The 22,542-nt window shown below is 34.5% G+C and overlaps 4 protein-coding genes across 5 annotated transcripts; 3 read left to right on the top strand and 1 right to left on the bottom strand.

Moving 5' to 3' along the window:
• The first annotated feature begins 6 nt into the window (after window positions 1-6).
• On the top strand, window positions 7-4,795 carry LOC105784924 (uncharacterized). Its single transcript, XM_052630920.1, has 7 exons — window positions 7-968; window positions 2,378-2,468; window positions 2,763-2,920; window positions 3,003-3,054; window positions 3,169-3,251; window positions 3,388-3,481; window positions 3,823-4,795. Exons 1-7 carry the CDS (start codon window positions 159-161, stop codon window positions 4,419-4,421), a joined length of 1,887 nt encoding a protein of 628 aa, XP_052486880.1. The 5' UTR covers window positions 7-158; the 3' UTR covers window positions 4,422-4,795.
• A 123-nt stretch (window positions 4,796-4,918) lies between these two features.
• LOC105784922 (lanC-like protein GCR2) lies at window positions 4,919-7,541 on the bottom strand. Of its 2 annotated transcripts, XM_012610858.2 has the most exons (6): window positions 7,228-7,541; window positions 6,692-6,870; window positions 6,105-6,216; window positions 5,878-5,994; window positions 5,462-5,776; window positions 4,919-5,363 (listed from the first exon to the last, which is right to left on the bottom strand). In XM_012610858.2, the coding sequence occupies exons 1-6, from the start codon at window positions 7,387-7,389 to the stop codon at window positions 5,025-5,027; spliced, it is 1,224 nt and encodes a 407-aa protein (XP_012466312.1). In that variant the 5' UTR covers window positions 7,390-7,541; the 3' UTR covers window positions 4,919-5,024. The 2 variants fall into 2 exon arrangements, with proteins under 2 accessions (XP_012466312.1, XP_012466311.1); XM_012610857.2 differs by having other exon boundaries at window positions 6,692-7,371.
• A 4,795-nt stretch (window positions 7,542-12,336) lies between these two features.
• Window positions 12,337-17,627, top strand: LOC105779342 (uncharacterized). The gene is given in 9 exon segments (XM_052630918.1): window positions 12,337-13,830; window positions 13,833-13,853; window positions 13,856-13,914; window positions 15,318-15,408; window positions 15,703-15,860; window positions 15,943-15,994; window positions 16,108-16,190; window positions 16,327-16,420; window positions 16,762-17,627. Coding segments are annotated over 9 exon segments (2,385 nt in total). The 5' UTR covers window positions 12,337-12,602; the 3' UTR covers window positions 17,361-17,627.
• Window positions 17,628-19,409: 1,782 nt separating this feature from the next.
• LOC105787183 (norbelladine synthase) lies at window positions 19,410-20,300 on the top strand. Its single transcript, XM_012613619.2, has 2 exons — window positions 19,410-19,724; window positions 19,824-20,300. The coding sequence occupies exons 1-2, from the start codon at window positions 19,475-19,477 to the stop codon at window positions 20,105-20,107; spliced, it is 534 nt and encodes a 177-aa protein (XP_012469073.1). The 5' UTR covers window positions 19,410-19,474; the 3' UTR covers window positions 20,108-20,300.
• Window positions 20,301-22,542: the final 2,242 nt, after the last annotated feature.

The following is a 22,542-nucleotide window of genomic DNA, read 5'->3' as shown; positions in this document are numbered from 1 at the left end:
GGAGTAGCAAGAGTGTGAATGGGGAACTTGGGTCTAAATCATTTGATGGTGGAGACGATGCGGCGGGGAATGAGGTGGATTCTAGTGAACAGGTATGTACCATTAAGAACCTTGATAATGGGAAAGAGTTTGTAGTAAAAGAGATTAGAGAAGATGGGATGTGGAACAAGTTGAAGGAAGTTGGGACTGGGAGGCAGTTGACCATGGAGGAGTTCGAGATGTGGGTTGGGCATTCTCCGATTGTTCACGAACTGATGAGGAGACAGAATGTGGAAGAGGGTAATAAGGATAGTGCAGATTTGGATGCCAATGGCAGTGGTGGTGGTGGTGATGTTTCCAAGTTTAAGAAGAAAGGGAGTTGGTTTAAGAGCATAAAGAGCGTTGCGAGTAGTGTCACTGTAAAGGGCCATAAGGAAAGGCGAAGTAGCGAAGAAAGGGATACCTCATCTGAGAAGGGTGGAAGGAGATCGAGTTCTGCCACGGATGATAGCCAGGATGTTTCTTTTCATGGGCCGGAGCGTGTGAGGGTGAAGCAGTATGGAAAATCTTGTAAAGAACTCACTGCTCTTTACAAGAGCCAAGAGATTCAAGCGCACAATGGGTCCATTTGGAGTATTAAGTTCAGTTTGGATGGAAAGTACCTTGCTAGTGCAGGTGAGGATTGTGAAATTCATGTATGGAAGGTAGTTGCATCGGAGAAGAGAGGGGAGTTGATGGAAAAGGTTGATGATGGGAATTTGAACTTCTTGCTTGTCGCTAATGGATCTCCAGAAACAACTATGTTGTCCCCAATTGCAGATCACCATCCTGAGAAGAAGAGAAGAGGAAGGTCTTCTCTAAGCCGCAAGTCATTGAGCCTGGACCCTATTGTGGTGCCAGATACTGTTTTTGCACTTTCAGATAAACCTTTTTGTTCTTTTCAAGGACATTCGGATGATGTGCTTGACCTCTCATGGTCCAAATCTCAGGTTAGTCTTAATTCTTCAATCCTCTCAGGTATTTGAGAATTATGTAAAAATATAGAGTTATTAGTTTGATCATCATTGAGTGTTCCATTTTTTCTTTTCTTAACCATTAGAATACTTTTAACACATAATCTCCAGACATATTGTTGTTGTCTATGTGCTTTCATTTAGTTGAACTGTTAAATTGATCTGTTGATTTTTCATATACCGAGGGTTTATGTTATATTTTTCTGCTAGCCCAAAGTAGGCAAAGGAATGCATTTTTATTTCTACTCTTCTAAATTGTGCTCTATGAGATGCTTTTTTTAATCAAGTTTTTGGTGGCAAGATGAAGTTCAGAGTTGTGTAACATTTTATTGATTTTTTGTAAGAACTGAATTTTGTTATGGAACTATGTTTCACTTCGAAGAGAATGAAGAGAGAGGGTGCCTGCCTGCAATGCACTCAACGAAATGCAGGCATAATTGATACAAGTAAATCAAAAATTAATCAAAATATAATAACCATTGTCATCGCAGCATGCAATGCACTTGTCTCCACGCTTGGCAAAATTGTATATTTGTCATCTTGAGCTGCAAAGGATCTATGAAATGCAAAAATGAAGTAAATTTTCTTCTAAATTGTTGGCAAACAAGAAGTAGAAATTGGTGGATCTTAGTGGTGAAATTTTAAATATGTTTAGGTTTGATTTCCGAAACTGTAAGTGATTTATTGCCGGTTCTTTAATTTGGCATTGCCTATTTAGGTGTAGAGACAGCTGCTAAATGACCTGCATGCATTCTGATGCAACAGGACAGCAAAGCAGTAAAGGAATTTTGCAAGGCCTTAGAAAATCAAGTAAACATAATCAATTTGAGTAGGCTGTATCTTGGCTCATGAAGGAAATGATCTAACAAGTTCAACCTGCATTTATTTTGCCACGTGCAACATGAGTATTAGTGAAAAGTACTTTCACATTATTGTTAACTTACATATAGCTTTCTATTTGTTCAAAGAGTGAGTTATCGGGTGAGAGGCTTGATCTTTCTATTGGATGTGTCTTTGTTCCCTTTCGATGGTTTTGTTATTGTCTTTGATGTTTCTTTGACGCCTTCTTCCTTGCCAGGGATTTTGGTCAAGGTTCCCGATGATGCCCTTAATGTACCTTATATAAAGCGCTCGTTCATGTTACTGTTCCTGATGATACTCTTTCAGATCATCATAGGACCAACTTTGAGTGTGCACATTGAGTTAAAAGATTAGAAATGTTTTTTTTCTGCCACCACAAGTTTTTCAAGGCGCCATGAATGTTATTGTTAGAACTTTGATATGAATGTTCATTTCCAGCTTCACTGCTTAGCCTCTTTTAGAATCATGAACCCATAAATTGCTGGAGGATAGTTTGGTAAGATTTTTCTATTTGTTCTTTTCAGCAATTGCTGTCATCTTCAATGGACAAAACAGTGAGGCTTTGGGACTTGATTAGCAAGACTTGTTTGAGAATATTTTCACACATTGATTATGGTAAGTAAATCGTAAATTTCATGTCTTCATTTTTTAAAAAAAAATAGTAACCCTTCTCTCTGGAATTGGTGAATGTTATGAAATTTCCTTCTGTCTTCATAGTCGTAATAAGCTGCATGTCAGTTAAAATAACATTAAAGTCTGTTCAAGTGTGCTTGGTTTAGATTCAATGGGATTGCTAATTCAAAGATCCAACATAAAAGTAATATATTTATATATATAATTTTTTGTTTCTTGAGATAGGTTTACGTATTGCTAATCATGCATTATTCTTGTGGATCTGCCTTAACACAGTAACTTGCATCCAGTTTAATCCAGTTGATGATAAATACTTTATTAGTGGGTCCCTAGATGCTAAAGTTCGCATATGGAGCATTCCTGATCGTAAAGTTGTCGATTGGAATGATCTGCATGAAATGGTCACTGCTGCTTGTTATACACCTGATGGCCAGGTTAGGCAATGGTCAATTTCGAGTTCATCCTATATAATATATGAAGTCTTTCTAGCTCATGGAAGTTTTGATTGTTTTGAAGGGTGCATTGGTTGGCTCTTACAAAGGAAGCTGCCATTTATACGATACTTCTGGTACAAGTTTACTCATTCTCTCTCTACCTTGTGTCTGCATATTCATGCTATATTATATAATTTATTTGCCACAGAAATTTTTGTTAAACTTTTGCATTTTTACACTTTCTCCAGAGAACAAGTTACAACCGAAAAGTCAAATCAATTTGCAGAATAAAAAGAAGAAAGCTCATCAAAAGAAAATTACAGGTTTCCAGGTAATCCATGTGGAAAGGAAAGCATAAATCCTTGTTCTAGTTGAATTAGATATTCCTTACTTGGAACCTATTGCATATTTCTTGCCTGCCATGTATTCACTTTATTCTTCCCCCGTTGGTTGCTTTCTTAAAACAGTTTGCACCTGGAAGTTCATCAGAAGTACTCATCACATCTGCAGATTCACGAATTCGGCTTGTTGATGAGTCTGATTTAATTCACAAGTTTAAAGGTAATTCTTCATATTTGCATGATATAAACATAAAATACAGGGTTGGTTGGATTTTGAAAGGATTGACCATAGATGATAGTGATTTTTGCTGAGAGTTAGGAAGTAAGGGAGACTGAAGCTGACTCTTCTTCATAGTTCACTTACCTCAACTAAGTGATGGTATGTACTGGTGTATCATGGTCCGAGTTTCAACTCTTAAAGTTGGTGTTCTGGTTTTAGATTTGGATCCTAAATTTACTGGTTGCTTGAAAAAAGTTGCAGAGTTGTCGTTTAGTATCTCTCGATATAAAATTCTGGAGTTGTGCTGATTCAGCTGAAGTTGCTATTGGTAATTTTGACAGGATTTCGGAACACAAACAGCCAAATCTCAGCTTCTGTTACGACAAATGGAAAATATGTCGTCTCTGCCAGTGAGGACTCCTATGTTTACGTGTGGAAACAAGAAGCAGAATCGCGGCCTAGCAGAAACAAAGGAGTCACTGTAACATACTCTTATGAGCATTTCCACTGTAAAGATGTATCAGTGGCCATCCCTTGGCCGGGCATGTCTGACACATGGGGAGTAAGAGATGCGCAATTGAATGATCAAAATTGTTTTGATGACACTATCGATGAAGTTTCTACAGCCAATCATCCTCCTACACCCGATGAGGAGTACAGTGGAAACGAGGGTTCATTATCAGCATCCGGGTGCACCAATAGCCCTCTCCACGGAACCATTTCCAGTGCAACCAATAGCTACTTCTTTGACAGAATCTCAGCTACATGGCCAGAGGAAAAACTTCTTTCGGCAACTCGGACCAGGAGCCGCCGGATCAGTTTGGACTATACCTCATGGGTTAATCCAAACATTCCAGCCTGGCGTATGGTGATTGTGACTGCTGGCCTACGAGGTGAGATCAGAACTTACCAAAATTTTGGATTGCCGGTTCGAATTTGATGAACCAAAAAAAGAAAATGGTAGGTAGCATCAAAGGGTTGGGGAGGGGGGAATGAGTTGATAATGTGTCAATACAATCCTTTCCCTCCCTTTGGTTAAAATTGTGTACAGAGAGTGAGATATTGGTTGAGATTTGTAATATTAGCTGACTTTCATTTCTTTCTTTGTTCCTCTGCCCATTGGATGTGGGGGGCAATGGAAAGCCACTCCATTTGAGCATTGAGGAAAGTATAGATTTGTTCAGAGAAAAAGAAAAAAGAAAAAAGAACTACACCATGAATTTAGATACCGATGTATTTTCTGATGTCGGAAATTGTAGAGTTAAGATGATAGGGCGAAAAGCCTATTGAATTGAAAATGAAATTCTTTTACTATTCGTTTTCTTCACTCGTTTCTTACGTTCTTGAGCATATCATCATATGGATGTTATGGTTTTTTAGCTCTTTCGTAAGGTTTAGATTCAATTTTACGTAAAATAAATAAATATAAACCACTCATTTGCTTAAGCTGGGAGCCACAAACTCACCACCAATCATGCTGAATGGATTTCATAAGGTCCACTTGCTAATGTCATATAACATTCTAAGTTTATCACATAACTTGTTAAATTTCATAAGCAGGGAATCTGGCCTCAGACGCTTTGACCATGTCCAGAAAGAGATGCGCCATTCCCCCGATACCTTCAAAGAGGGAATACGGACGATCACCTCCATGCATCTTTCCTTGCGATATAAGTTTCTCTGCTCTATCGGACAAGAAGGAAGTAAATGCTTTAGCTCTATATAAGTACTCCACATTGCCAGTCAATCGGTACAGTGAAAGGAATACATACGCATTCCCGCTTATACCATGACAGATTCCGACTCGCTTAAGCAGACCTCGCTTCCAAACTACCTCTCCGGCATCCAATGCTGCTTGTAGAAATTCCTTGTCCCCAAAAACCTGTTGATTTACAGCATTGTACAAATAAGGGTTTTCAGATACAGCAATTCTTTTCCAAACAATTTGCAAGGGAAAAAAAGTAGGGTGACGTGGAGTACCTCGGCTGCTTTTACAAGGGTGAGTGTGATGCCAGGAGCACCATGGCACCAATGTACAAGACGATCGGATTCACTTCCCTCACTTGATGGATAATTCCCACTGGGGAAACGGTTTTTGATAATGTAGCGAAGAGTACCCTTGACATACTCCGCCTCATCCGGCTTCAATTCTGTGTCCATCAAAACATGAATAATTCCTGCCAGTCCATGTGCAGCTCCCCAGTACTTCTTCCCATGCCATTCATACATCAACGGACATCTTCCCTTGCCCGCCAGCCGTTTACCGGACTCAATAATTTCATCTACAACTGCTCGCTGCGCAATTTCCAAGTCCAAGCACAAATAAATACAATTGATTGTGTTTTATTCTCTTAAACAAGAAAATTCAGGCTGAGAAGATGAAAAACAAGTCTTACTATGCGAGCGGTAGATATCGTGTCTTTGCCGATATGCTTATTTAAGAATGAACAGGCCCACAAGAACCCTGCTCTCCCATATAATAATTCATGCGGCAAGTCACTAGGGAATCTGATCTGCTCTCAGAGCCAAACTATTATCAGAACATAACCCACTGGAACAGTGAACGCAGAAAAGAAAAGGAAGATAATTAAAAGTTAAAAGACGAAAAGCAAAAATGAACCACCTCTTTGAATTTTTCCAAGTAGCGCTGTTGTAAACTTGTATCACCGGAATGCTTTGCTATGACAGCACCAAGAGCATAAACACCAGCCCGTCCACAAATGAACGTCACACGCCTGCACCCATGCAATCTCATCACATATGAGGTCGGGTCAAGTTTGAAATACTCACTTCCAATGCAATCTTATGTCCACCATACTGATTCACGAGTTCCCATCGGAGTGAAAGCTACCATTCCGACATGGTTGGTCACTTTGGAGTAGAAAACAGAAAACTAATCAAGTTAAAATTCTCATTAACAAACCTCAGATCAATGATTCCAAAACCTTGATTGTTTTAGCAATAGACTATCATTAAGAATAACATAAGCATTCAAGAACTAAACTTTTCAGCTATTGCAAGAATCAAATAACTAAATTACTTGAATTTTAAGCTAAACATATTCATCTACAAACTCCAACAAAGTTTATGCAGTCCATCCATCAAATTGAAACAATCTCACAGATAAACCTAGCAACTTATCGAGTCCAAAATTAAACACATAAACGCATATGACAGTACTTGTTGTAGAGATAAAGAAAGAGAGATTACCCAGAATCTTTAGACGCAGAATCACAAGCTTTAACAATATCAGAGCATAATTTAAGATCATTGTCATTCTTGGTAACTTGGTATGCTTTAAAGACCAAATAAGCAGTCCCAAGTGCTCCTGTGTACAAAGTATAATCTTGCACTCTCTTTCCACTCAAACCCCAAGTCTCCCTCACCACCTGACTCCAAACCAAACAATTCCCAAACTTAGGAAACGAAAGAAAAAAAAAACAATTTTCCCCCTTTTTCTTAAAGTAAAAGTTGGTTATTTCATAAAATCTCAACAAACCCAGAACAGAATATACATTAAAGTCACCAATTGCAATGCCTATACGCATAATTAACATGCGAATATATCAATGAAGCAAAAAGGGGGGGGGGTGTTAAATTAGAAAATCTCAACAAACCCAGAACATAAAAATACAGCAAAGTTACCAAATTTATTTCTCTATGCAGAATCCCACAGATTTATGCATGAAATGAAGCTAAAAATGAAAATTGAATAACCCAAAAACAGAGTTTTGAAGAGAGAATACGGTTTCTTTGAGGGCCAAAGCAGCGGATTTGAGGTGATCAGAGAGAGATTTGTAAGGTAAAGAAAGGAGGTTGGTGAGTGAGTCACCGCCGGCAGCTCCTGTAGAGACAGTTGATTCCGCCACAAAAGTAGGCATTTCATTTGGAAAGAAACGATCAGCCATTTCTTTTCCTGTCTTGCAAGCTTCGTCTTTGTGAATAAAACCTGTTTCACTGAATTCCCAGGAATAATATAAAAGTAAGAGCAAGAAAGAACCTTTCGAGCAGGTTCCAAATACAAGTGTCGTTTAAAAATCCACCTGAATCAAAATGCCATTTTCCCATACATCTTTGATAATTTTAAATAATCTTTTTTTTATAATTATCAAATTTCATATTTATATCAAATTATAATATACTGAATTAATTTAATAATTCTTATAAAATGATAAAATAATTGAAGAACACTATTTTCCTCTGCAATTTAAGCATAATATCAACAAAACTTAATTATATAATATTTAATTATTTTAACTATATTTGCATAAAAATTAGAATATTTAAAATAAATTACTAATTTAATGATAATTTAATTATAAGTTAAGTTTTAAAGTTATAAATATATTTTTCAATATAATAATCATTATAGTTTATAAAAAATATAACTTTTATTTAATGACTACGTTAATATAAAATTTTACATTTTAATTATAAAATTTAATATTATTTTTGTTACCAATTATTTTTATGTTATATATTTCATTATTGTTTTATCAATGATATTTTTTCTCATGTGTTACAAAATTTACCATGCTTATCTCAATATTACTAATTGGTTGCAAAATCTAACTTTTTACTAAAAATTATTTAATAAATTTCCAACGCACATGAATTGAAAATTAATTATGAGTTAAAACACTAATAAAAATTAACATAAAAAAACATTAATATCACTACACTTTAGTATTATAAAAGACAAATGATTAAAAGTGGTTCACATAAAGTGTCGAGAGTCGTTTAGTGATTGTTTGATGTGTAAAACATCATACAAGCTAAGAGTTGTTTTCTTTAAGTGTTATCGTATTGAAAATTTATGATTTAAGAGCAGCACATTCTCAAAGTTTTGTTCCGATACTTTGAAAATTGAAAAGAATTTAGTGATGCCTTTGAGACTTGAATAAGCAAAATTATCGCGGTTAAAGGGTTTTATGGAAATTATTTAAGAAATTTATTGTAATTTTTGAAAAGATAGCGATAATAAGGGAATTGAAGATATAAAATAATCATTGAGTTGAGTTGAGAAAGGGAGTGTTGAAGTGATTATATTTCTTGAGTTTTGTGGAAGTCTACCTTTTGATCATTAATCACAAATATTATGATTCTTAAGCCATTAACTATGCTTTAATCCTACTAAAATATATCTCAATAAATTTCTTCAGACTAAATTGCTCTACCTTCCTACCTTTGTTATCTCTTTGATGAAAACAACATGTACAGATGAAGCCATAAAATGAAAATACATGATTTAATTGTGAGAGTGAGTAATTTGCATTATGTCAGACTTGATTTTGTTTTTCTAGTTTTGGATAAGGTTTCAGTCTGATTGATGAAGCTACTTGTGACTGCTTCAACTTTCTTTTTCCAAAAAAAATCAAGCTAATTAATTACAATTGCCTGTGGCTGTTAAAGAATACTTGTATAATCTTTGAAATGATTAAGTATGTGATTATAGGTTTAATTGAGTTGCAGCCCAAAAATCTATCCCAAATTCCATAACTCATATATTCATGAATTATATATATATATATATATATATTTTATATATTTTGTGATTATGCTTAATCCAATTATTTCAGTCAATCAAAATTATTAAAAAGCTTGTACAAGATTTAATCTAGATAGTTCAAATTTATTAAATTGGGCAGGTAACTTTATTCTTTTGCACAATCTCAATATAAGTTCTGGTTATATTTGTTTTTTTTTTTAACACAATGTCTAGGAGGATAATTCGCTTCAACGCAATCCAACCCACGTCCTCCTGCATTAGTAACAACGCCCATACTAACCGAGTTAAGAATCAATCAACACCTTTTGCATAAATTTATTGATAAAAATTTTGAGATCCCAAAGTAAATGATATAATACTAAACTAAATTATATAATTTAATTTTCCAACCTATGCATGTCTTAAAACCTTAATTGTAGCTTTGTTTAGAAGTTTGTTTTCGTTTTGCATGCTAGATTAAGGTTTCAATTAGATGTGATCATAGGTCGGGTCAGACTCAACTAAAGTTTTAGGTCCATTTGTTACGTTTGGGTCTAGCCCAAAAAATGGGCCTAAACTTTTACCCGATTCGAATAAAAATGTTAAAATTCGAGCCAACCTGTATTAATTTTTTATATTATTTTTTATACAATTTTTTAAAAAATATAATGCATAAAAAATACTAAAAATATTAAATTAAATGTTTCCCAACAAATTGAAAAAAAATAAAAAAAATATGTATACTTAAATAACATTAAGATAAGTGAAATAATAGCAAAATAGTAATAAAAAAAACAACAACAACAAGAAAATAGAAAAAAGAGAGTAAAAAACAGCAAAAAAAAAAGCCTGCTTTTTTAAACAATCCTATTTTAACATATTCGGGTTGGGCCGAAAAAGTCTTATCTAAGGTCCAACCCATTTTCTAAACGGATCTTTTTTTTTGTCCAAGCATATTTTTTGGGTTTATATTTTTACTCAAACCCTCTCATTTTTTGGGATCTTCGAGCAGGGCCAGAAGCCCGACCAGGAAGAGTTCTACTTTCAATTTGATTGGGTCAAATAAATTAATTAAAAAAAAGTCTATTTCAAATTTATGGGTTCTATTCTTGGGGTCAACTTTTTTTTCCCTGAAGGAAAAGTCAAATTAATTATTAATAATACCTTCATCTAGAAAGCTTTAGGGTGAGTTTACCTGCGGTTAGTGTAAAAACAGCGGTGGCGGTGAGATTAGATACTGTAGCGTGAGACAAAAAGTAAGCCAAGCGCACCGCACCGCACCCAATCGCCCATTCAAACCCACCCTTAGTCAATAACATTTAATACCCTTAATTATTATAGTTTTGGGTAAAGATCTAATTACTAAATGTTATAGACATTTCTTTTACTTCGTTATTGTAAAATTATTTATTATTTATTATAATAGTTTCTTTAAAAGTTTTTTGAATAAAAATTATTTTTAAGAATAAGTATTGATTGTAACACCAAATTTTTGCACCCTATTCAAATCAGAACAATTATGATTAAATGATTAAAGCATGTGGAGTTTGTAGTAAATTATTTAAATTTTGTAATGGTTTGGATAATAGTTAAACATTTATAGGTGTGGAGATCTATTTGAGTTTGAAGACTCAAACAATTATTTAAATTAAGGTGGATACCTATTATTGTTGAGTTTCATGGAAAAACACTACTACAACCTAACCTTAACACCTTTAAATCATAAAATCGCAAACATTCCTCATTTACATTATATACCATCCTACATACTACTTAAGTTCTCGATTTTTCTCTATAGTGGCTACCCCCCTTAATTGGGGGTTTGTAGAAGGACATGTAATAAAGGAGTCTTATCTAGTTGCTTAAGCTCGCAATAATATGAAAATTAATTTTCATAACGATAGGATTATTGTCAATTTCTATCATGCCAACGAAATTGAAAATTTTACTTTTGTTTTGTCCTTCACCTTTGCTATAGTTGAACAATGGAGACTTGAACTTCATATGTTTCATCTCACATGTACCAAATCGACAATAATAATAGATGTAGCACTATAGACAGACCTTTCAATGGATGGGCGTATAGTAACTAGAAATTCTAAGTTTAGTCTAATGCAAATCCTTGTTGTATCTTTTTAAATAGGTTCGGCTATTCACCTAATCTCAAATGGTTTCATGTTAAGTTCGAATGGTTGAAGAGGTAAATCGAGCATCTTCTATGGAATGCCACACATGAAGATATTCAACGTAGTGCTAGAGCTCATATACTTTAGTTTGTTGGAGGTACCTTGATGTAAAAAAAATCTAGCAATTTAGTTCATACAATGCATCTCCCATTGTTAAATAATTTCAAAATAGTTGGAACATATAGTTAGGGGTTTGTCGTTTGGGTATGCCTACAAGATATGTAATGTGGGGAATATTGAAATAAATGACTACATTATTATCTTACAATTGCGGTGGTGGTATTGACTTCAATGGGTTGTCCCTATACCCTATGTCGTTTTTAGCTATGTAAAGTAAATTCAATTATGAAAAACTAATTAATTAAACATTTTGAACATAGGTCACAACAATTTAAACATGAATATGTTTATTTCAATTTGATCCCTCGAATCCCTAATGTCCGTAATGCTCGTATCTCATTATTTATCCAATCAAATCTAATTTCGACTACATAAATATATTATAGGAACCTTGTTCTACCATTATTCACTATTCAACCTCAAAATTCTTATTCATTACAATTAGGTCCCCATTAACACATAATTAGCTAAACTTCTCAACACAATTCAAACTTGAATCAACTCATTTTATCACATTTTTAATCTATTATTGCCATGATTTTATCTAATATTAAACATGCATAAATTTAAACTCTAAACATCTAAAATTCTTAAACTTTCTACAATGGAAATTGAGTCATATTTTCATTAATTCTACAAACCAACAAATGGGCTTAAAAGATATAACCTTAACTAATAATTCATCAAAATTTTACAAAGAAAACTTGCCAAATTCCTTATTCAAGCTAGGCAACGGTGAAAATCGGGTTTGAATCGGGTTTTCCGACACGATTTAAAATCAAGTTGTTACAAGAGTCATCTTGCATGTAGCAAATGTTTTACTCTACAGTGTAGTTCGTCTAATTTTAAATGGGCTTGCTTGATGTTTTCTTTACGCAGGTTTCAGATGCATCAAGTTCAAATGGGTTCATACGGGCAAATAAGGATGAAAGTTTGTTCGTTTTATGAATTTGGGCTAAAGCAATTAATAATTGTTTTGAATTTTTAAATACAATGAATTTCACTTCAAAAAAATTAAATTAACCATGACTTTTGTCCACCCTTGAAAAGTATCTTGTAATGGGGTTGAAAGTGCCGGAAAAACTTCAACCGAGAAATGTTCACACTTTACAGGCACCTATAGTCAGCCCGTCCGAAACTTTTCACTGGCATCCGCCTAGCCGGCAGTCAACCGGCAATTCATTGACTACCAGGAGAGTTAACATCGGTAAAAATAATTCTTTTTAGAACGTGAATAATGAAAACGTTGTAAGTATCACACTTTAATAAGTTAAGATATTTGGGGTAATTACCCTATCCTCGCATCTCTTTTTCTTCAAAAGGGGGAATGGGTGCCGGTGCTGCTGGAGGAAGAGGAGTGCAGCTTGAGAGAAGATCAGTTTCTTCGGATCGGTTGGTAAAAAAAGAGTCAGAGGAGCAAGATCGTGGAGTTGAAAAGGGAAGTAGTTCCTGTGGAATTGTACGATCGAAATCAAACGGTGATTGTAATGAGCTTGCTGTTTCTTCTTCTCCTTGTTTATCTGTCTGTCCCAATTCCTCTTCGATTCTTTCTGTTGGTTTATCTTTTGTAAATAACAATAATAATACCGAATGCGATCGTATTAATGTTGCGGCTCCTAACTTAAGAACCTGCGAAAGCAATGGGTCTACTTGTAATAAGCCGCCCACTGGGCGGAGTAGCAAGAGTGTGAATGGGGAACTTGGGTCTAAATCATTTGATGGTGGAGACGATGCGGCGGGGAATGAGGTGGATTCTAGTGAACAGGTATGTACCATTAAGAACCTTGATAATGGGAAAGAGTTTGTAGTAAAAGAGATTAGAGAAGATGGGATGTGGAACAAGTTGAAGGAAGTTGGGACTGGGAGGCAGTTGACCATGGAGGAGTTCGAGATGTGGGTTGGGCATTCTCCGATTGTTCACGAACTGATGAGGAGACAGAATGTGGAAGAGGGTAATAAGGATAGTGCAGATTTGGATGCCAATGGCAGTGGTGGTGGTGGTGATGTTTCCAAGTTTAAGAAGAAAGGGAGTTGGTTTAAGAGCATAAAGAGCGTTGCGAGTAGTGTCACTGTAAAGGGCCATAAGGAAAGGCGAAGTAGCGAAGAAAGGGATACCTCATCTGAGAAGGGTGGAAGGAGATCGAGTTCTGCCACGGATGATAGCCAGGATGTTTCTTTTCATGGGCCGGAGCGTGTGAGGGTGAAGCAGTATGGAAAATCTTGTAAAGAACTCACTGCTCTTTACAAGAGCCAAGAGATTCAAGCGCACAATGGGTCCATTTGGAGTATTAAGTTCAGTTTGGATGGAAAGTACCTTGCTAGTGCAGGTGAGGATTGTGAAATTCATGTATGGAAGGTAGTTGCATCGGAGAAGAGAGGGGAGTTGATGGAAAAGGTTGATGATGGGAATTTGAACTTCTTGCTTGTCGCTAATGGATCTCCAGAAACAACTATGTTGTCCCCAATTGCAGATCACCATCCTGAGAAGAAGAGAAGAGGAAGGTCTTCTCTAAGCCGCAAGTCATTGAGCCTGGACCCTATTGTGGTGCCAGATACTGTTTTGCACTTTCAGATAAACCTTTTGTTCTTTTCAAGGACATTCGGATGATGTGCTTGACCTCTCATGGTCCAAATCTCAGGTTAGTCTTAATTCTTCAATCCTCTCAGGTATTTGAGAATTATGTAAAAATATAGAGTTATTAGTTTGATCATCATTGAGTGTTCCATTTTTTCTTTTCTTAACCATTAGAATACTTTTAACACATAATCTCCAGACATATTGTTGTTGTCTATGTGCTTTCATTTAGTTGAACTGTTAAATTGATCTGTTGATTTTCATATACCGAGGGTTTATGTTATATTTTCTGCTAGCCCAAAGTAGGCAAAGGAATGCATTTTATTTCTACTCTTCTAAATTGTGCTCTATGAGATGCTTTTTTAATCAAGTTTTGGTGGCAAGATGAAGTTCAGAGTTGTGTAACATTTTATTGATTTTTGTAAGAACTGAATTTTGTTATGGAACTATGTTTCACTTGAAGAGAATGAAGAGAGGGTGCCTGCCTGCAATGCACTCAACGAAATGCAGGCATAATTGATACAAGTAAATCAAAATTAATCAAAATATAATAACCATTGTCATCGCAGCATGCAATGCACTTGTCTCCACGCTTGGCAAAATTGTATATTTGTCATCTTGAGCTGCAAAGGATCTATGAAATGCAAAAATGAAGTAAATTTTCTTCTAAATTGTTGGCAAACAAGAAGTAGAAATTGGTGGATCTTAGTGGTGAAATTTTAAATATGTTTAGGTTTGATTTCCGAAACTGTAAGTGATTTATTGCCGGTTCTTTAATTTGGCATTGCCTATTTAGGTGTAGAGACAGCTGCTAAATGACCTGCATGCATTCTGATGCAACAGGACAGCAAAGCAGTAAAGGAATTTTGCAAGGCCTTAGAAAATCAAGTAAACATAATCAATTTGAGTAGGCTGTATCTTGGCTCATGAAGGAAATGATCTAACAAGTTCAACCTGCATTTATTTTGCCACGTGCAACATGAGTATTAGTGAAAAGTACTTTCACATTATTGTTAACTTACATATAGCTTTCTATTTGTTCAAAGAGTGAGTTATCGGGTGAGAGGCTTGATCTTTCTATTGGATGTGTCTTTGTTCCCTTTCGATGGTTTTGTTATTGTCTTTGATGTTTCTTTGACGCCTTCTTCCTTGCCAGGGATTTTGGTCAAGGTTCCCGATGATGCCCTTAATGTACCTTATATAAAGCGCTCGTTCATGTTACTGTTCCTGATGATACTCTTTCAGATCATCATAGGACCAACTTTGAGTGTGCACATTGAGTTAAAAGATTAGAAATGTTTTTTTTTTCTGCCACCACAAGTTTTTTCAAGGCGCTCATGAATGTTATTGTTAGAACTTTGATATGAATGTTCATTTCCAGCTTCACTGCTTAGCCTCTTTTAGAATCATGAACCCATAAATTGCTGGAGGATAGTTTGGTAAGATTTTTCTATTTGTTCTTTTCAGCAATTGCTGTCATCTTCAATGGACAAAACAGTGAGGCTTTGGGACTTGATTAGCAAGACTTGTTTGAGAATATTTTCACACATTGATTATGGTAAGTAAATCGTAAATTTCATGTCTTCATTTTTTAAAAAAAAATAGTAACCCTTCTCTCTGGAATTGGTGAATGTTATGAAATTTCCTTCTGTCTTCATAGTCGTAATAAGCTGCATGTCAGTTAAAATAACATTAAAGTCTGTTCAAGTGTGCTTGGTTTAGATTCAATGGGATTGCTAATTCAAAGATCCAACATAAAAGTAATATATTTATATATATAATTTTTTGTTTCTTGAAATAGGTTTACGTATTGCTAATCATGCATTATTCTTGTGGATCTGCCTTGACACAGTAACTTGCATCCAGTTTAATCCAGTTGATGATAAATACTTTATTAGTGGGTCCCTAGATGCTAAAGTTCGCATATGGAGCATTCCTGATCGTAAAGTTGTCGATTGGAATGATCTGCATGAAATGGTCACTGCTGCTTGTTATACACCTGATGGCCAGGTTAGGCAATGGTCAATTTCGAGTTCATCCTATATAATATATGAAGTCTTTCTAGCTCATGGAAGTTTTGATTGTTTTGAAGGGTGCACTGGTTGGCTCTTACAAAGGAAGCTGCCATTTATACGATACTTCTGGTACAAGTTTACTCATTCTCTCTCTACCTTGTGTCTGCATATTCATGCTATATTATATAATTTATTTGCCACAGAAATTTTTGTTAAACTTTTGCATTTTACACTTTCTCCAGAGAACAAGTTACAACCGAAAAGTCAAATCAATTTGCAGAATAAAAAGAAGAAAGCTCATCAAAAGAAAATTACAGGTTTCCAGGTAATCCATGTGGAAAGGAAAGCATAAATCCTTGTTCTAGTTGAATTAGATATTCCTTACTTGGAACCTATTGCATATTTCTTGCCTGCCATGTATTCACTTTATTCTTCCCCCGTTGGTTGCTTTCTTAAAACAGTTTGCACCTGGTAGTTCATCAGAAGTACTCATCACATCTGCAGATTCACGAATTCGGCTTGTTGATGAGTCTGATTTAATTCACAAGTTTAAAGGTAATTCTTCATATTTGCATGATATAAACATAAAATACAGGGTTGGTTGGATTTTGAAAGGATTGACCATAGATGATAGTGATTTTTGCTGAGAGTTAGGAAGTAAGGGAGACTGAAGCTGACTCTTCTTCATATTCCACTTACCTCAACTAAGTGATGGTATGTACTGGTGTATCATGGTCCGAGTTTCAACTCTTAAAGTTGGTGTTCTGGTTTTAGATTTGGATCCTAAATTTACTGGTTGATTGAAAAAAGTTGCAGAGTTGTCGTTTAGTATCTCTCGATATAAAATTCTAGAGTTGTGCTGATTCAGCTGAAGTTGCTATTGGTAATTTTGACAGGATTTCGGAACACAAACAGCCAAATCTCAGCTTCTGTTACGAGAAATGGAAAATATGTCGTCTCTGCCAGTGAGGACTCCTATGTTTACGTGTGGAAACCAGAAGCAGAATCGCGGCCTAGCAGAAACAAAGGAGTCACTGTAACATACTCTTATGAGCATTTCCACTGTAAAGATGTATCAGTGGCCATCCCTTGGCCGGGCATGTCTGACACATGGGGAGTAAGAGATACGCAATTGAATGATCAAAATTGTTTTGATGACACTATCGATGAAGTTTCAACAGCCAATCATCCTCCTACACCCGATGAGGAGTACAGTGGAAACGAGGGTTCATTATCAGCATCCGGGTGCACCAATAGCCCTCTCCACGGAACCATTTCTAGTGCAACCAATAGCTACTTCTTTGACAGAATCTCAGCTACATGGCCAGAGGAAAAACTTCTTTTGGCAACTCGGACCAGGAGCTCCCGGATCAGTTTGGACTATACCTCAGGGGTTAATCCAAACATTTCAGCCTGGGGTATGGTGATTGTGACTGCTGGCCTACGAGGTGAGATCAGAACTTACCAAAATTTTGGATTGCCGGTTCGAATTTGATGAACCAAAAAAAGAAAATGGTAGGTAGCATCAAAGGGTTGGGGGTTGGGGAGGGGGGAATGTGATAATGTGTCAATACAATCCTTTCCCTCGCTTTGGTTAAAATTAATTAAACATTTTGAACATAGGTTACAACAATTTAAACATGAATATGTTTATTTCAATTTGATCCCTCGAATCCCTAATGTCCATAATGCTCGTATCTCATTATTTATCCGATCAAATCTAATTTCGACTACATAAATATATTATAGGAACCTTGTTCTACCATTATTCACTATTCAACCTCAAAATTCTTATTCATTACAATTAGGTCCCCCTTAACACATAATTAGCTAAAGTTCTCAACACAATTCAAACTTGAATCAATTCATTTTATCACATTTTTAATCTATTATTGCCATGATTTTATCTAATATTAAACATGCATAAATTTAAACTCTAAACATCTAAAATTCTTAAACTTTCTACAATGGAAATTGAGTCATATTTTCATTAATTCTACAAACCAACAAATGGGCTTAAAAGATATAACCTTAACTAATAATTCATCAAAATTTTATAAAGAAAACTTGCCAAATTCCTTATTCAAGCTAGGGCAACGGTGAAAATCGGGTTTGAATCGGGTTCTCCGACACAGACGAAAATCAAGTTGTTACAGTAGTCATCTTGCATGTAGCAAATGTTTTACTGTACTGTGTAGTTCGTCTAATTTTAAATGGGCTTGCTTGATGTTTTCTTTACGCAGGTTTCAGATGCATCAAGTTCAAATGGGTTCATACGGGCAAATAAGGATGAAAGTTTTTTCGTTTTATGAATTTGGGCTAAAGCAATTAATAATTGTTTTGAATTTTTAAAGAGGATGAATTTCACCGGCAAAAAAATTAAATTAACCATGACTTTTGTCCACCCTTTAAACTCCCTTGAAAAGTATCTTGTAATGGGGTTGAAAGTGCCGGAAAAACTTCAACCGAGAAATGTTCACACTTTACAGGCACCTATAGTCAGCCCGTCCGAAACTTTTCACTGGCATCCGCCTAGCCAGGAGAGTTAACATCGGCTATTATAAATGCCGGTAAAAATAATTCTTTGTAGATCTCTTTTTCTTGAAAAGGGGAATGTATTACACATATTAACAGCTAAGAGAGGGTAAAAGTTATGTTGGGGTCAACAATTTACACACATAAGTTAAGATATTGGCAAACATCTATCCTTATCATTTTCTTTTCTTTTCTTTCCTAACATCTAAACAACTGTAAACATTGGAATTAATTAGTCTAAAAAATACGGATTTTCAATCCCGTAATCCTAGAATGATTCCGACGGTAAAATGGATTATAAGAAAATATTAAAAAAAACTTAAATCACATAATGATATTTAAATTATATTTAGATTTCATTATTTAATTAGGTTTTCTTTTTATTATAGAGGATCACTCAATATTAACTATTTTATATAAAGTATATAGAAAAAAAACGAAAAAAGAAGTTATTTTTAAGGAAAAAAATAATACATGACTTCTGAGTCACAGTGAGAAAGACCAGAATCTAGGTTTAGGTGAGTTTTTCTACGGGTTGTTGAATTTTCCTTCACCAGAATTCTTGGGTGAAAATCAAAAGAAATGAATATATTTTATACGTTTTTTTAAAAAAAATGCTTAAGGAAATATTTAACTTCTTTTAGTTAAAAATTATCATGTGTCACAAAATGATCCGTTAAGAAATATTTTCAAGTACCCAATAATAATTAGGGTAATTAGGTAACAGAATATAGTTTAAGTGCCATTTTGGATAATTAAGTATAATTTAGGTATAATTTTGATTAAAAAAAGGTTTAAGTACGTCGTTATCGCAGCTGTTGATTATTGGCCAAGACTTGTTCAACTTCAAAGATAACCTTTCTGGGGGGTTGCATTAATGTCATCTATGACTTTAAACCGTCAATCAAACCATGCGCATTTAATGCAGGTATCTTGTGTCATCCTCCTCTCCAGTTCTATATAAACCCTGACAACTGCACCTATTGAATATCATTCTTAGAGGGTTAAAACTTAATAAACCAAGGTTTAAGGGGCAAGCAAAAGTTCATAAAAAAGAAACCCAGATTTGCAGAAATGTTGAAGCAAGTTTCTTTTATTTTCTTTCTTATTTTCTCTTCTTATATGAGAGCTGAGTCCCAAGATTTGAAGCATCTTACCAATGAGCTTGAAGTGAATGTGGCAGCTAGTAGGGTTTGGGAGCTTTATAGGCACCTTGGGATTTCAATGCTTACTGCTCAACAACTCAAAAATGTGATCCAAAATGCTCAAGTTTTGGAAGGTGATGGTGGTGTTGGAACTATGCTCAAACTCACTTTTGCTCCAGGTACTATATATATATATTCCACTAATTCCTTTTTTTTTCTTCTAAATTTAGTATATAATCAAGTCTTTTAAAACCCATTTTTGATATCAATTGAACCAGGCAATTTAAGCTATACTGAAAGATTCATTGAGGTTAATGATGAAAAGAAGGTGAAAGTGGCGAAGGGATTGGAAGGAGGATGTCTAGCAATTGGTTGCTCAGTTCAAATTGTTCGATTTGATATCGTTGAAAAAACCAGTGATTCATGCATTATTAAATCAGACATTGCTTACGCTGTGAAGGAAGAGTTTGAAGCTAATGACCCAAAGCCTAATATCCAACTCTTAGCAGCTGCTGCACAAATTGCTAAAAGATTTCTAGAAAGTTCAAAAAATGATGCTTAAGATTATAATATCAGTTTAATTTAACAGACTGATGGGGATGGAGAGTTGAATTTTCTCTCTTTAATCTTTTCTTGTGTTGGAAAAGATTGCCTTCACCTTTGTATAATTTGAAAAGTAGACTGAGATAAGAGCTTTACGAGTTTTTAATACATAAATATATATATATATATATATATATCTCTCTCCTTGTTATTTATGACTTTGACAAAGTTTGGAATCTTATGTATAATATAATCAAATTCATGTTGAATATCTTTACAATATCAAATCCAACCCTATAAAACAGTTACTTGATCTGGCATTTCGAAGAAGATGCTCATTGGAAGCTTATCAAAGGAGATGATTTTAATTAAAATGTCTATTTAAGCCAGGTAAATGGATGTAAAAAGCCCTCTGTCGTACATCTTCCAATCTTCCACAGCCAAAACCTTTTTGAAATTGGCCAAGGAAACTCTGGTTTTCTTCCAAGTTGTTAACCCTGAAATCCCTTAAAGATATGCTGCACATGACTTCTTTAGCTCTGCATTCATCACTCTTATTTTCCATAACAGTGAAAAATAATGTTTGATTGATTGTTTAAAGATAAAAATAATCTTCTATTTTGATCCTTCATAGACAACTCACACTCTTTTTATTTATTTATTTAAAGAAATTTTTTGATACCTTAATTCAGTAGTAAATCTTTAGATTTATTCAAAACTATATAAAAAGTCACCTTCTTCCAAACTGTCTACATTTAATTTTGGGATTTGCATACACTACCGACAATAATAATGGATTACAAATAAAAAGAAGTATTCATGAGGAAGAAGATGAATAGAGAATCTGATAGGTTTTTAGGAAAGAGAATATACACATAATTTTTTTTTTTTTGAATTAAAAGAGGAGAACAAAATTCTAACAATAGCATGACTAGCACGACTCAAATCCAAACCACATATGAAACAGTGATCATCTGCCATCAAGTCAACACACAAGTTTAGATGTTAACCGGTTATTTTATAAATAAAAAGACACGTGTTAAAATATTATAGGTGGGGCACAAAAGGTAACAATAAAGGGGCAAAGGATTTTCATTCATCCCATAGGTAATTTGCCCACATGGCATGTTATCTGTCAGCCCCATTAATCACGTCAGTGTCGTTAATGGTCAAATTAGTTAATTAACGATCCAACTAATATGAAAAACTTTGAACATGAACCTTAAAATATAAATATAAAGTTAACTAATGATTTCTATTAATAGAAAAATCTAATTAATTTTTTTTTTTTCGTATTAGATACACTTTTTCTATAAGAGCTCAATTAATTTTTATTTTTATCATGAGCTTTTATACCTTTTGCTTTTATTTAATGATATTATTTTTCCCTTTCTAAAATGACTTTCATTTTAATCTTGCTCAAATATAGATGAAACATTATTATTGATTGTGAATTGTATGGTATAAATGGTGGTGTGTTTATTATTGAAGAACCTTCACATGGATTCACTTCATTTCAATTTTCAGCATAAATATCAAATTTATGGCATTCAAACAATTCCAGAACATAAAATGATTATGTAATAATAAGGCACCCAAGTTAAACATGGATGTAACAAATAACATCATGATCAATAAGATATCTGGAAAATGAAGAAAGAAAAGTATTTCTCAAGAATAAAAATGATGTAATAATAAGCTATCTAGTATTGTGGTCAACTTTTTTTTTTAATTTTGTTTCTGAAGGACCAATTCAAGCTATTGTTTCAAATGCTTAATGAGTCAACCACCAATCATTCTACAATTTCATTAATTATTAATAATACTAGAATATGCCACTTCATTCATTTTAAAAAGACCATGAAAAAATTGGGTTAATGATATAAATGACTCCTATACTTTAGGGTGTTGTTTGTAGGTGATACCTACACTTTTAAAATGTTCAATTAAGTACTTGTAGTTTAATTTTATTTATCATTTCGTACCACATCAGAAAAAGCCTAAAGTATAGGAGTCATTTATGTCACTAACCCCCAAAAAATATATTTACAATTAAAATTGTTAATATCACAGATGAATATATATTTATAAAAATAAATTTAAAATTTTGATATCGACATTTATGGTATGGGTTAATTTTGATGTTTCGTTTATCGATATTTTTTAATAATATTTTTAATATAATAATTGATTTCAAGCTTCTTGTTGAAGGGAGTTGAGTCTCAGACCCTTAACGAAAAGTATTGTCCCACTCGGGGAGTTGTCTCCCGCATTCCAAGGAGAGCTCAACCAGGTCATGAAGTTTAGGGAGCGCTTCGATTGATGTAGGTACGATCTACAAGCTCACAAGAGAAGTGTCAATATTATTAGAAATTAATTATGGAACCAGGTAAGGCATATAAGGCCTTGGTTGATGATTTGATCCCCCACATGTGCACTTTACATAATTAATTT

The sequence above is a fragment of the Gossypium raimondii genome, chromosome 1 (genome assembly GCF_025698545.1).
Source record: "Gossypium raimondii isolate GPD5lz chromosome 1, ASM2569854v1, whole genome shotgun sequence".
Taxonomy (NCBI): domain Eukaryota; kingdom Viridiplantae; phylum Streptophyta; class Magnoliopsida; order Malvales; family Malvaceae; genus Gossypium; species Gossypium raimondii.
This window is presented reverse-complemented; position numbering and strand designations above follow the sequence as displayed.

Bases quoted from the DNA above. Each gene is read 5' to 3' on its own strand.
- LOC105784924 (XM_052630920.1), top strand. From the start codon at position 159: ATGTGGAACAAGTTGAAGGAAGTTGGGACTGGGAGGCAGTTGACCATG. The intron at 2,921-3,002 runs GTTAGGCAATGG...ATTGTTTTGAAG, and splicing joins GTTATACACCTGATGGCCAG to GGTGCATTGGTTGGCTCTTA. The intron at 3,055-3,168 runs GTACAAGTTTAC...CACTTTCTCCAG, and splicing joins CCATTTATACGATACTTCTG to AGAACAAGTTACAACCGAAA.
- LOC105784922 (XM_012610857.2), bottom strand. From the start codon at position 7,038: ATGTTAATTATGCGTATAGGCATTGCAATTGGTGACTTTAATGTATAT. The intron at 5,995-6,104 runs GTGGTTCATTTT...CTCTGAGAGCAG, and splicing joins ACTTGGAAAAATTCAAAGAG to ATCAGATTCCCTAGTGACTT. The intron at 5,364-5,461 runs GTACTCCACGTC...GTAAATCAACAG, and splicing joins CCCTTGTAAAAGCAGCCGAG to GTTTTTGGGGACAAGGAATT.
- LOC105787183 (XM_012613619.2), top strand. From the start codon at position 19,475: ATGTTGAAGCAAGTTTCTTTTATTTTCTTTCTTATTTTCTCTTCTTAT. The intron at 19,725-19,823 runs GTACTATATATA...CAATTGAACCAG, and splicing joins CAAACTCACTTTTGCTCCAG to GCAATTTAAGCTATACTGAA.